At 38.0% G+C, this 13087-nt stretch overlaps 2 protein-coding genes across 2 annotated transcripts; one reads left to right on the top strand and one right to left on the bottom strand.

Moving 5' to 3' along the window:
- Positions 1–982: 982 nt before the first annotated feature.
- LOC120566642 (pollen-specific leucine-rich repeat extensin-like protein 3) lies at positions 983–3493 on the top strand. The gene is made up of 5 exons (XM_039813204.1): positions 983–1014; positions 1427–1490; positions 1586–1630; positions 1728–1888; positions 2419–3493. The coding sequence occupies exons 2-5, from the start codon at positions 1436–1438 to the stop codon at positions 3226–3228; spliced, it is 1071 nt and encodes a 356-aa protein (XP_039669138.1). The 5' UTR covers positions 983–1014; positions 1427–1435; the 3' UTR covers positions 3229–3493.
- Positions 3494–6630: 3137 nt separating this feature from the next.
- cops6 (COP9 signalosome subunit 6) lies at positions 6631–13031 on the bottom strand. Its single transcript, XM_039813068.1, has 10 exons — positions 12904–13031; positions 11458–11583; positions 11167–11298; positions 10542–10573; positions 10003–10065; positions 9858–9905; positions 9632–9746; positions 8355–8447; positions 8020–8120; positions 6631–7082 (listed from the first exon to the last, which is right to left on the bottom strand). The coding sequence occupies exons 1-10, from the start codon at positions 12944–12946 to the stop codon at positions 6942–6944; spliced, it is 894 nt and encodes a 297-aa protein (XP_039669002.1). The 5' UTR covers positions 12947–13031; the 3' UTR covers positions 6631–6941.
- Between the last annotated feature and the right edge of the window lie 56 nt (positions 13032–13087).

The raw sequence follows: 13087 nt of genomic DNA, 5'->3' as shown, positions 1-13087 counted from the left end.
ATGAGAGATGCAGAAAGTTGGGAGTGTGCCACAATCCACTCTGAACACCTGGTTTGTTTCTGGAGCAGCCATCTCGACATAACTGCTGCTTTCAATACACCCTTAACATGTCTTGCTCGTAAAACATGCAAAAATACCGGGCTGAACCTAACAATTATTTTCATTATTGGTTAGTCTATAAATTTGTGAAATGTCCAATTTCCTCAAAGCCCAAGGTTGTCTTCAAATATTTATAATGGTTGTGGCTTAAGGCGGCTATGATTATTCTCATTATTGATTAATTTTAGGATTGTTTCCTGATTTAATCATTTAGTCTATTAAAGAAAAGTGTCTCTTGCTTGAAAATGCTGGTTTTAAGTTCCTGTACAATATTTTGGCTTCAAATAGCTAGTTTTGTCTGACCAGCAGTCTAAAACCCAAAGATGTTTAGTTTACTGTCACATAAGACCAAGATAAGCTGGAAATCTGAACAATTAAGATGCATGAAGAACTAGATCAAATAATAGTTGACTAAAAAGATAATGTCGCAGAATAGCAGGTTAGAAAAGCAGATGTTCTCTGAAAAATGACAGCCTTTTGGAGCCGACAGCCTTTTTAGAAATCTTTAACAACTTATATATACATACATACATACATACATACATACATTTAAGGCTGTGTGTGTCATCTATGATTTTTATTGTCAGTCTTTTATTGTTTGTAGGCAGCATTTTCCCCCACAGTTGCAGTTCTCTCAGCAGGTGATACTTTCCTTACAGACTTAATAGGGAGTTTCCATTTGAAGTCTGTTCTCTTTATGGCTTTGCTTCTAAAGCTGCAGGGGCTTTTCATTCCTAATTGGCGCCAAAAGCCCCATATTAAACGGTATTAAAAGAGAGGCGGAGACAAGATTTTTGTGTCAAAGTTGGTGTAGTCCTATTGGACAGGAGATAATGTTTCAGGGGGTCAGACATGGAGATCTGTATTTAACCCACTTGGCCCTGTTAGTGCAGTGAAGACAGCTTCCTGAGCCAGGTGAGTAAAACATGGGACAGTGTTTGGCATTAGAAGTGCTGGTTCTAAAAACTGCCTTTAATTCAGTTAAATGGTATAAAATCATCTCTAGCTGCTTTGCATTATATATCATAATGATCTGTGTGTATTTAGAACCCAAGTAGGACAATAGGTTTACCTGGAGATGTATAGTTTGTCTTGTGATGATGTGAAATAGCCTTGAGAAATGTTTTCCTAATCTATTATACATTTCAATTCTTGAGGGAAAGGCCTCAATTACAGTAAGACAATCTAATGTGAATTTAATTTTAATTTTGGTTTTGAAGTTTGTTTTATAAAGATTACAAATTATATTTTATATCAATCCAATAACGATTTGGTGAGAACTGTCCTTTTTTCCCTAAATGATCCTAATCTATGCCATGAAACACAGGGGTTCGAGATGATTTCTTCATTGTGGTCGTTGGGGGCACTCTGCTGTCTCATGTTGCTCCCAGGTCAGTTCTGATTCTTTTGTACAACTGCTTCAACAAAAAAATGTGTCAAAAACTTAATAATCAACATCCATCCAATGATATGTCTCCTCCTTCAGCCCTGTTGGAGGCTAAATCTTTGTTAAACGCCATCAAGCAGGAAGGTAAGTGCAGATCTTTAATAACTTCAGAATAAAGTTAAATAACTGTTAAGAGGTTTTTCATCTTTAAGGGACTGAGCTTCATCTCCTCTGTTAACAGAGATGGTACCCGTCGGTGATGTTGGTATTGACTCAGAGAAAGCAAATGGCTTTCTGAGTCACTCCAGACCGAAGCGTAACGTGGACCCCAGGTGGTACAGAGGAAACCCAGACTTCCAGGCTTACTACCGCTACTACAGCAGCATCGGACACACTGAGGGGGTAAATATACATTGCCTGTAAAGATATGATACTTTGGGAATGGATAAGTTTACAAATTCTTATTTTGGGAGACTCCAGTGAGAATCAAATGCCTTACTCTGGTAGTAGGACTTGCAGAACAATTATAAAAGCAGAAATGAACTAAAAGAAGAATCCACACTGTCAGTCCAGTTAGTCTGTGGACATGTGGACAGTAGAGAGTTTACAGGAAATGAGGGGAGAGAGTTGGGGGATGAAATGTTACTGGACTCAAACCAGGAACGTTTTGATTACATGGTCAGCATCGTCTATATATTTTAATCCCCCGCACTACCTCGATGCAGACCCCACTTTCTTGAATATAAGTCATAAGATCACGGTTCAAATCCTATTGTGGGTTGATGGCTTTCAGGACTGTCTTTGTATACGTTATGCTCTCCATTGATTTATCCTTATTATTAAAAGTCCTTAATTCCTTAATTATTATTAAAAGTCCTTGAGTATTTTAAGTCCTTAATCTTTTTCTATTTTTTTTCCCTCCTACCACTCAGCTCTATGAGATCGACAAGCTGCGGATGCTCTATCAGCAAATGAGGTACCTGGAGCACACCTATGGCCCCGACGCGTCCTATTTCCAGAGCAAACTGGGAGTGCCGATGATCATGTGTGACCCAGCTACAGACAAGAATTGCAAAGTCGCTCTTCCTCCTCCTCCCCCAATGAAAGGGGGCCCAAAGCCCACAGAGCCCCCAGTAACCCCTGCTCCTCTCCCTCCTGCTCCAGCCATTTCCCAAGCTGATGTACTCTACCTCTGCAACAAGAAAGACCCCCTCTGTAAGCCCCACATCGTCTACCTGCCCACCGGCTCCGTGCCTGTGCTCTGCGACCCCCGCTACCACCCCCACTGCACTCCCCAGAAAGTTCCTGCTCCAGTCGCAGTGCCCCAACCTCCTCCCCCTCCACCAAAGAAGTCCGCCCCACCTCCACCTCCACTTGTCCTCGTCAAGAAGTCTCTCCCGGCCCCCATCCGCACCTTCAAGGGTATGGAGTACGACTGTGACCCCTACTGGGACCCCGACTGCCTGATTGACCACCCACCCAGGCCCATTAAGGGGAAGATCGTGGTCCCCCCGCCGCCACCACCACCCCCTCCTGTGGAGGAGGAAAAGAAAGAGGAACCAGTGGAGCAGCCAGCTCCCCCTGCTCCCATCGAGAAGAAAGTAGGCCTCTACCCATACCCTTACTACTACCCCCCCATGCCCTACAACCCCAGGGATGATCTGTATGACCCGGCCCGCTTCCAGTACCCACAGCCGGCTGCTGCTGCCGATGAGCCTGCAGAGTCAGGCCACAGTCAGTAAAAACATCCAGGATGTGTTGGAAGAAAGGTGTTTTTACTTTAAAATAAAACAGACTGATTGAAAACATCTAAGTTGAACATTTTCATATTTTGAGAGATTTGAACATCTTGCAAATGCGAATACATGGAATACAACCTGTACTAAAGCAATGAAAAGCTGCAGTATTTGTTTAAACCTTGTTACATTGATAAATAACATCACTGTCGATAAGTAAAAAAAAATCAGTTTTCAGTCCACCCAAGCATGTAATGCAAATTATAAATTTTTGATTTAATGAGATAATAAAGTGTCACAAAACCATTTCTCATCAGTGAATCAGGAGTATTTTGGCTTTGAATATATTTTTTAAGAAGGTGCAAGAAGACAGAAAGGAAAGAAAATGTTTGCTCCTTCCAGTGCCACATGGCAGGTAGAAGCAGACGAGTGAAGCAGCAGTGCCAACTTGCAGGCTGGGGGCAGGGTCATTAGGTCTGGTTCTGCTGTACATTTAATACCCATAAAAATGCTGACTCCTGTAAGACCCATGACTCTGGAGCTATAATTCCCTCTAGCCCTCTTTTCCTGCCACGTTTGCCTGTCTGTTAAAAACCTCCATAGGCAATTGAACAGCAGGAACACAACTTCAAAAGACGAGCTAACTGCAAACACTCCTGACAATAAACCTGCAGCTACACATAGCTGACTTTCATAGGCTCATTACAAAGTCTGACATGTTTATGAGCTGTGTGTTGTGTACAGTTACTATAATGTCTACCCTTTTACAGCTTAGAAAGAAGAGGAGTCAAAGTCACATGAAAAACATCAGCAGATCATTTATAACATACAGAAACATGAAACAAACGGGGTAAATTAATGTTCACGCTCATAAGCAGTGGATTCATTAAATTTTTGTGCATACCCAAGACAGAGTTGAGGGATTCTGTACTAACTAGTGTAATTAAGTGCTTTTAGATACACTTTTAAAAATGGTAAACTGCTTTAAAAAGCTACTGTAAAATTAGTTTTAGCTAACCAATAATACATACAAACCAACAACAAAAAAAACAGAAAAAGAAACTGCAGTGCTTGTTCATGTCTCTGCTTCAGCCAGCTTATAAGAAGAGTCCTCGCATCCTCTGGCCGATTCCCTGTCTGACGTACAGGACGTTGAACTTGTTGATGAACTGGTTCATACTGTTGCAGGTCTTGGTGATGGTACCTAAGTAGGTCATGAGGCCCACGTCGTTACATTGCTACAGGGAAAATAAAATACAGTTATAGAAAGCACTTGTTTGGAAGTAAAGCACAGTACAACACAGTCTTTTAGTCTGCTAAAACGGATTATAACAAGTCCAAATGTTTACATTTTATAAGTTTCTGTCTGATGTGCAGATTCAAATCTTTCAATATATACAAATGAGGAATTTGCTCCAAGCTAAAATCTGCATTCCAGGGGAGTGAACAGACATTTGAATCACCAGAGGCTGAGCCCAAAAGAGAGGAAGTGATTGGCACGCAAATTCTTTTTAATTTAAGAAGGAAGGCGCTTTACATATATAGCACAGCTATAATGTTTATCAAAACAAGTTTTCTCATTGTATTCTAATCTCCAAATGCTCCAGCAGGCTTAATTTGCGTATAAAACTCTCTCATTCTGAAAAGAAAATAATGGGAAACATTGTAACTTACAGTGGTGGAAGAAGCATTCAGGTCTTTTACTTAAGTAAAACTGAGTAGTACAGTGTAGAAATCCTCTGTTACAAGAAGAAGTCCTGCATTGACAATCTTACTTAAATAAAGTAGCCTACAAACATAGTAAAAGTACTCATCATGCATAATGGCCCATTTCAGAATGATATACTGTATATTATATTATTAGATTAATAATAGGCCGGCAACAAAGGTTACCGGATGACCTTTGTAGTACAGTCTACACAGGAAGCTCTGTCCATCATTGGTGACACTAAACATCCCCTCCATACTAAGTTTAAGGAGGTCCCTTCAGGGCGACGATAATGCAATAAACCTAATGAATACACTGCACTAATGTGCACCTTCTACATAGAAATAATATTGTACCCTGTGTGTATTTTTGCATTGATGTAATGTTTTTATCTGTAATCTGATGTTTTTTATCTGTTTCGGTGAGACCAAAGAGGATTTTTTGGCCTCGGCTGGACAATAAAGTTGTATTCTATTCAATTTATTTTTCTATTTCTATTATTGATGCATTCATGTGCTCATCACAAGTTGGAGCTCTTTTTTTAAATTGTAGCCTACTTACTTTATATACTGCTGGGTAGCTTGTGAAGTTCCCCCTGGGGACCAGTAAAGCCTTATTGATATAATAATATCATAATTTATTTATTGATTATATTTTGTATTGATCTAAATAATCTGTAAAGTAACTAAAGCTGTCAGATTAATGTAGTGCAGTAGAAAGTACAATAAAAGTAAAGTAGTACCTCATAATAAGTACAGAGGGCTACTTGAGTAAACTATAAATGAAAATATATGAATTTATATGTAGTTAGTTACATTCCACTACTGGTAACTGAAATTTAGTTGAAAAATGCTATGAAGTTGGCTAATGCTAGATAGTTTAGCTGACATTACATATCAGAAAGATTGCTTCAACACAATTTATTCGCTGTCTAACAAAGTGGGAGCTTTTTACTGACCTTTTATGAAAAACATTTTTTATGACATACTATTCTATGACTTTTTTTCAGGACATACTATACTATGACATTTGATGACTTTTTATGACATACTATACGATGACTTTTTATGACGTGTTTAAGACATACTATAATATAACTTTTTATGACTTTTTAATGACATACTGTACTATGACTTTTTATGATTATTTTTAGGACATACTATACTATGGCTTTATTACTTTAACATACTTTACTTTGCCTTTTTTTACCATACCCTACTATGGCTTTGTTATCACTTTTTTTGACATACTATACAATGATTTTTCCATTACTTTTGTTATGACATTTATACTATGACTTTTTAATGATTATTTTTAGGACATACTATACTATGACTTTGTTATTACTTTTTTAAACATACAATACTTTGCCTTTTTTTTGACATACCCTACTATGGCTGTTGGATGACATACTATACTATAACTTTTAAGGCTTACTATACTATGACTTTTAATGACATACAATACTATGACTTTTTATGACATACTATACTATGACTTCTTTGACTTACTCTGACTTTTTATTACTTTTAATGACATACTATACTATGGCTTTCTAGAACATACTATACTATGACTTTTTAGGACATACTATACTATGACTTTATTTTTTTCCATCAGTGTATTGTGATTAGGCCCCAGGTTACTATAATGTCGACCCTATTACAATCAGTTAAACTTGGAAAGAAGAGGAGCCAAAGTCCCATGAAAAAAAATCAGCAGATCATTTATTACATACAGAAACATGAAACAATAAAACAAAAACGGGGTAAAATAATATAACGTTCATGTGCAGTGGATTTATTTCTGTGCATAACCAAGAAAGAGTTGAGTGATTTTGTACACATCTCTTACCGATAAGTGTAATTAAGTGCTTTTTGATACACTTGTGGTTAAAAATGGTAAGCTGGTTTGAAAACTACTGTAGAATTTGTTTTAGCTAACCAAAAATACATACAAACAAACAAAAACAGAAAAAGAAACTGCAGTGCTTGTTTGTCTTTCTGCCAGCTCAAAAGAAGAGTCCTCTCATCCTCCGGCCGATTCCCTGTCTGTCGTACAGGACGTTGAACTTGTTGATGAACTGGTTCATACTGTTGCAGGTCTTGGTGATGGTGCCTAAGTAGGCCATGAGGCCCACGTCATTACATTGCTACAGGGTCAAAAAAGCAGAGTTATAGAAAGCACTGGCTAGGCAATACAACACAGAGTGACACAAGACGGTCTGCTAAAAACTGATTAAAACAAGTCCAAACTTTAACTTGTATGAGTTTATGTCTGATGTGCAGATTCAAATAGTATTGAGATGTAAAGTGTGATGGAAAAATGAGCCACATCAGTCAAGCAGTGACTTGCATAGAATGTCATACATTTGTCATAAATAATGTCTCTGTATTGTTTGCACTGTTCAAAATTAACTTTTTTGTCCACCAGCCAAATGGATAGTGAATGTTCAAATTTTACCAGCAGCTCAATAAACTGATATTGATTTTTTGGCTGGTGAGTGAAGCAAATCTACCAGCCAATTGCATATTTTACCAGCATTTGGCTGACATTAAAAATGTCATAAAGAAACATAGTACAGTGTGTCCTAAAAAAGTCATAGTATAGTATGTCCTAAAAAGGTAATTAAAAAGTCATAGTATAGCATGTCATAAAAAGTAATTACGGAAAACAAAGCAAGCTAACTTTCCTGCTTTCCGGTCAGAAAGCACTCCAAGTTGATGCTCACTTCAGTGAGCTGCAGCATTTATTCATGGACTAACTGAAACCTAACCTGTACATTAACTAACCTGTGAAGTTTACTGCTAATTTCTCATCTGCTCTAATCGGCAACAGCTGTCTCACTCAAACACCACTCGCTACACCCATACTACGTGATTCTTTTAACATATGCGTCAAACTGTAATTAACAATAATTGCCCCATACTTTGGGCTGAAAACTACAGTATTTAGGGATGTTGGTTTTAGCCTTTTCACAGGATTTTGTTAATAAGAAAAACATAGACTAATGTCAGCCTTATATTTTGTCATTTTGTTGAAAACATCACCAAGCATTTTGTACATGAAGGTACACTAAGCTTGCTTACATCATAGAAGTCCGTTTTGAATTTTATGGTGCTAAGGACCGGCAATCTGTGGCACAGGGCATTCGCTTCTCGAAGGATCTCGTGGTTAAATGGCACCTCTCCTGCAGTACAGACAGAGAAAAACTAGTTAAAGCATCGTGTAGCAAAACAGTGAGATAAGACTATGCTGTCAAAACAGTACAGTGTAATTATGGAGGTGTGTCTGAGGGGCCTCCCTGAATGGTGTAAAAGTGAGGAAAAGGAAACCTCTAATCTAAGAACAGCTGTTTTCCAGACTTATTTCCACATTCTTTGTTCTCATGGCTTTATTAAAAAATGCCCTATCGTCCTCTCACCTGATTCCACGGCTTTGACATACTCAAGAATTATCTTCACCCGGCTGTGGAGCATCTTTATCGCACTGTGCTGTACTATAAGGTGTTCAGCAACTAACAGAGAAGACAGAGAGAATATTAGAGTTAAAACCTATTTAGACAGAATTCATTTTTAATGACTTGGTCTAATATAAGTCCGGTCACAGGACAGCCATTTTAAAATGTTGCACTGTAACCATCTTCTTTAAAGAATACATTTGATTTGACTGTTTTTTGCATTGTTTTCTGTGTGTATGCTTGCTGTGTGTGTGTGTATATACATTATCTACTGTGTTACTGAATTGCTTTTTTATGGGACATCTCTACAAATCTTGAATTTAATGTGTGGCAGCATCTGTAATTCTAATGACTAATTTGCAAGTGATAAGAGAGCCTGTGATCTGCTTCAGAATTATAAAATTGATAAGCCTTCCCACATTAACTCCAACGATTTAGATATTTTCTCTCTTTAATCTTTAATTTTGAATGCAGTCTCTCCAGATTCTCCATATTCTACAAGGAAGTTACAACGTTGCTACTGAAATTGAACTAATCCTAACCGTAAGAAACTAATACTAGCTACAATAGCCACTTCAGATTTACCATAATCTCAGATAAGAGCAGAGATAACGACTTTTATGAGTTACCGTTATATAAACAAGTTTATAAAAGCAACCTCAAAGGGGAACTATGCCGTTTATTTAACTCAATTTACCTTAACTGAACATTGGAATGGTTATATGACTTTTTTCGGGTTGAAGGCTGGTTGTCTCCCTTTCCCCTAGCACCTGTGAGTGGGAAAACCACCCTTGCAACTTTTGGCTGGCGAGCCGCCGGCCTCAGCGTCAGGAAGTATCACGTGATACCAGGTCTCACGATGTAACAAATTGCTTTAGGCATTGCACACATACACGCCCCCATCCAGGAACTGGCTAGCTAGAAGAACAAGGTAGCGATGGAGTTTTTCACACTATAGTCATGGCTGAGCCAGCAAAAAAGAAGCACAAAGCTAGAAAAGCATTGTCGGAGGAACAGAGAAAGAGCAAACGGCAGACTGACCGAGCGAGTTTTTACACAGTGCCAAATATCTATTCCGAAGCTGTACGGGGAGCTCTATAGAGAAACCTGCGAGCAAAAAGCGAAGAAATTGCCAAAACTGCATAGCGCCCCTTTAAAAACAATAAATTAGTGCAAATGGCTTACAGCTAACGCAACATTGGAGTGAATGTAAACTCACTCGCTTTAATATTAAATCTTACCCGTCGAGTTTTCTCCTGTGCCTGTGGCTGTCATTCGAGCTACGTGGTCAACACCGATTCTCTCTGCTTCCTCTGTTGCAAGAGTGTACGTCAGCTCAGCAAACAACATAGTAGCCTAGATTAAAAACACACACATAAAAAATTAAATACAACTTCAAATCTCTATGGGAAACTGGGTCACTGCTGCAGGAAAGGATATGTAGATGATATGAAATATAAAAATTACCTCGCCATTGATGATGTCAATCACAGATTCATAAACACTAACAGGAAGCTGAAGGGGTAAATGACACATTGTTTAAAGCAGCTGTATCTAAATATGCAACCATGGTGTTTTCTCATTCTTGATGTGAAAATGCAGAGGAACTTACATCGGTGTGTTTGGTCATTGGGTTGAGCTTGAGGAAGAGAGGGCTCTCAATAATCTCACACACCTGGCAGGGAAGAGGGGAATAACAGTAAGAAAATGTACTGCACACATCTTAAATAATTATCAGACTTTAAGAGGATTTTTTTTTTAATTATCAAACAACAAAATAAAAGTTAAAAATCACCTGCTTGTAATATAATGATGGCACTGCATGTTGTTTTTGAAAGTTGACGTATTGTAAATCAGTAAACATCATTTCTGTATTGGTTGAATGTGAATCATTAACAAAACATGTCAGAATCTCTGCAATATTAATGCTACGGCTCTGTTATTTGCTTTCAACGTAAAAGTTGTAGCTCAGGTAACTGATCAATCTTTGTCAATGCAGGACAGCCTTGCTTTGACTTTTAAACTAGCTGTGTGCGGTTTCCACCTGCCGCTGACTCAGTGAGTGAGGATCTGAGAGAAGTTAAGGATCTTCATCTTCTGCTTTCATTTTGCTTTTTCACTTTACATGCGGCCCCTTTAACTTTTGCCTACCTGCTTGTGAATGTGGATGTCAGATGTTGGGGGGGGGAAGGGAAAAAAAAAAAAATTTTTTTTAAAAAAAAAGTAAATAAAAAAAATAAAATTCATCTATCATGATTTGTGTATTTAAACGCTGCAATGTGGATATTGACTTCAATTTTGGATATCGTAATATGACACAAGTGTTGTCTTTTCCTAGTTTAAAAGGCTGCATTAAAGTAAAGTGATTTCATTTTCTGAACTTACAAGACTGTTCTATTATTTGCCTTTACCCACTTAGTCATTATATCCACATTACTGATGATTATCAAAAATCTCATTGTGTAAATATTTTATGAAAGCACCAATAGTCAACCCTACAATATCACCATTATATCAATATTTGATTTTCTCCATATCGCCCAGCTCTACCTTTGACTACTAATGAATAATTATTTATCAATAACTAAATATAATATTGCTATCCCTTGGTGAAGCAATCTGACACTAATATTTCTTTAAAAGGATTTGGATGGTTACAAGTAGGGCGAAGAAGGCGAGTAACTTTTCTTCAGTATTCTTATACCTGGCTACAATATTCTGGTCATAAAAGGAGAAACTGCTGTATTCTTGCCCTTCACACAAACAAACCACTTACATTGTTCCTCCTTGATGTAGTAGTACTCCTTGTCAATATGCACCCGATCATCTATGGTGTGAGACAGTAACTCAAAGGAGTTCATCACCTCGATGTTTCTCCCCTCCTGCTTCCCGATCAGGGCGCCAATCACTACGCATGAGGAAAAAAACAAACAAAAAAAAACACAATAATATATAATAACCTGTTCATTACACTCAGTTAAAGAATAACTCTGCTGAACATGAGACAAACTGTACATTATGTTACTGCTTACGTGCCGTCTTTCTTGCATAGCGTTGTTATACATACCCTGCATTGGTCGTCCCTCTTGTGAGCGGATGCGTATCCAGTGGTCGGATATGTTGAGGATAACCAGAGGGTGTAAGGCCACAGAAACGCTTCCGGTGACCCCTGCGGCCATAACACTGGGGCTGGCTAAAGTCACACAGAGACAAAAACAAGAGGGCCTTTAATACTAAAGCAACTATTGGTTTATTGGTTAAAAAAAAACAAGGAATTTGAGGATGTCACCTTGGGCTCTTGGATGTTGTAAAGCACATTTTTCACAATTTCCTGACAGTTTGTAGAGATTGAGCGGTTAATCATAATCTCATTTCTCAATAGCATACACAACTGAAATAAATGAAGATAGTTGTTAAAAACTACAACCACAAACATTTGCCAAAATGACAAGTAGGGATTCAGTGATGCATGTTTGAAGCCAATACAACAATAGAGCCAGACCAATAAACCGGCAGGCTGATATTAGCTCATTACAGATATATCTTAATCGACATTATAAAAGAATATTGTTTAAGTTATGCAACTATGGTGAAAGAAAACAAATATTTACCGATATAGTCTTATCAGAAGTTTTTAACTCTCAAATATCAACATTGGCCTGAAAAATCCAGTATCAATTGGCTCAACTTACAACCACAAATATTTGATAATATAAAGGCCGTCAGTGATGTATTTAAAGCTAATATCTTTAACTTATTATTACTTATACTACTATTATATAACTTAATAAAACATGATGCCCTTAATTTGTGTTTTGTTGCTATATTTGATAGTTGTTAAATGACAAACTGCTGGAAATATTTTTTATGAAATTTTAAATTAAATTCAGACAGTCAAGCCACCTTCATATTCCCCTTGTTAAAACCTCGCTCAATTTTCTGTAAAGTATTTAGGATCTAAACTGCATTAAAACTTGGGTAGAGCCCTGATAAGCCTTTTAGGCTTTGGGCCTCCATTGTATATTATGTTATTTATATTGCTCTGTTAATGTTATGTCTATGCTCTGTTATAACAAATGAAAATATTTGAATATTAAATATTGAACGATAGAGATAGACCAATACGTTGGTTCATCACATGGACAGCGGACGTAGTTAGGACAAACCCTAATTTGAGATTGGGTTGTTGTCATAGGTAGTCAGTATGGGACAAACCTGCCTCAGCCGGCTGACTAAGGTTTACATTCATAATGCAAACTCCAATAAGAGAGCAGTAAAATATAATAATAATACTAACTCAAACCTCCAAAGTGATGAATTTGTTGACAGTTTTATAACAAAACCGTGTACGTTAACCCGCTTATGTCAGCAAGCTCGCTACTTACCACCTTTAACACCACTAATTCACCAATTACGGCCACTCGTAACACAAATATACGACACGTGAGACAATCTGCATACATATACATGTAAATATCAGGCAGAAAGTATGAGATAAGTGAGAAATACTCGCCTGCCCCATCCACTTCCATTCCTCCACCATTGCTGGTCGCCATCTTGTCCGGTAAACCGCGCAGGCGCACTGGACTGTTCACCTAAAGGGAGTTTCACGTCGCCGCGCGGTAAATCGCCGCCTCTAGTCATTTCAATTTGGGGAAGGCGGCGGAGGGGAAGCTGATTTGATCACAAGCGGTTGC

The sequence above is a fragment of the Perca fluviatilis genome, chromosome 10 (genome assembly GCF_010015445.1).
Source record: "Perca fluviatilis chromosome 10, GENO_Pfluv_1.0, whole genome shotgun sequence".
Taxonomy (NCBI): domain Eukaryota; kingdom Metazoa; phylum Chordata; class Actinopteri; order Perciformes; family Percidae; genus Perca; species Perca fluviatilis.
The sequence above is the reverse complement of the archived record's forward strand: the minus strand, read 5'-3'. Positions and strand labels throughout refer to the sequence as shown.

Excerpts from the sequence above, each read along its gene's own strand:
- LOC120566642 (XM_039813204.1), top strand. The coding sequence starts at position 1,436 with ATGATTTCTTCATTGTGGTCGTTGGGGGCACTCTGCTGTCTCATGTTG. Across the intron at positions 1,491-1,585 it reads CTGTCTCATGTTGCTCCCAG|CCCTGTTGGAGGCTAAATCT; the intron begins GTCAGTTCTGAT and ends CTCCTCCTTCAG. Across the intron at positions 1,889-2,418 it reads GCATCGGACACACTGAGGGG|CTCTATGAGATCGACAAGCT; the intron begins GTAAATATACAT and ends CCTACCACTCAG.
- cops6 (XM_039813068.1), bottom strand. The coding sequence starts at position 12,946 with ATGGCGACCAGCAATGGTGGAGGAATGGAAGTGGATGGGGCAG. Across the intron at positions 10,066-10,541 it reads ACATCCACATTCACAAGCAG|GTGTGTGAGATTATTGAGAG; the intron begins GTAGGCAAAAGT and ends CTTCCCTGCCAG. Across the intron at positions 8,121-8,354 it reads TGTCAAAGCCGTGGAATCAG|GAGAGGTGCCATTTAACCAC; the intron begins GTGAGAGGACGA and ends TCTGTACTGCAG.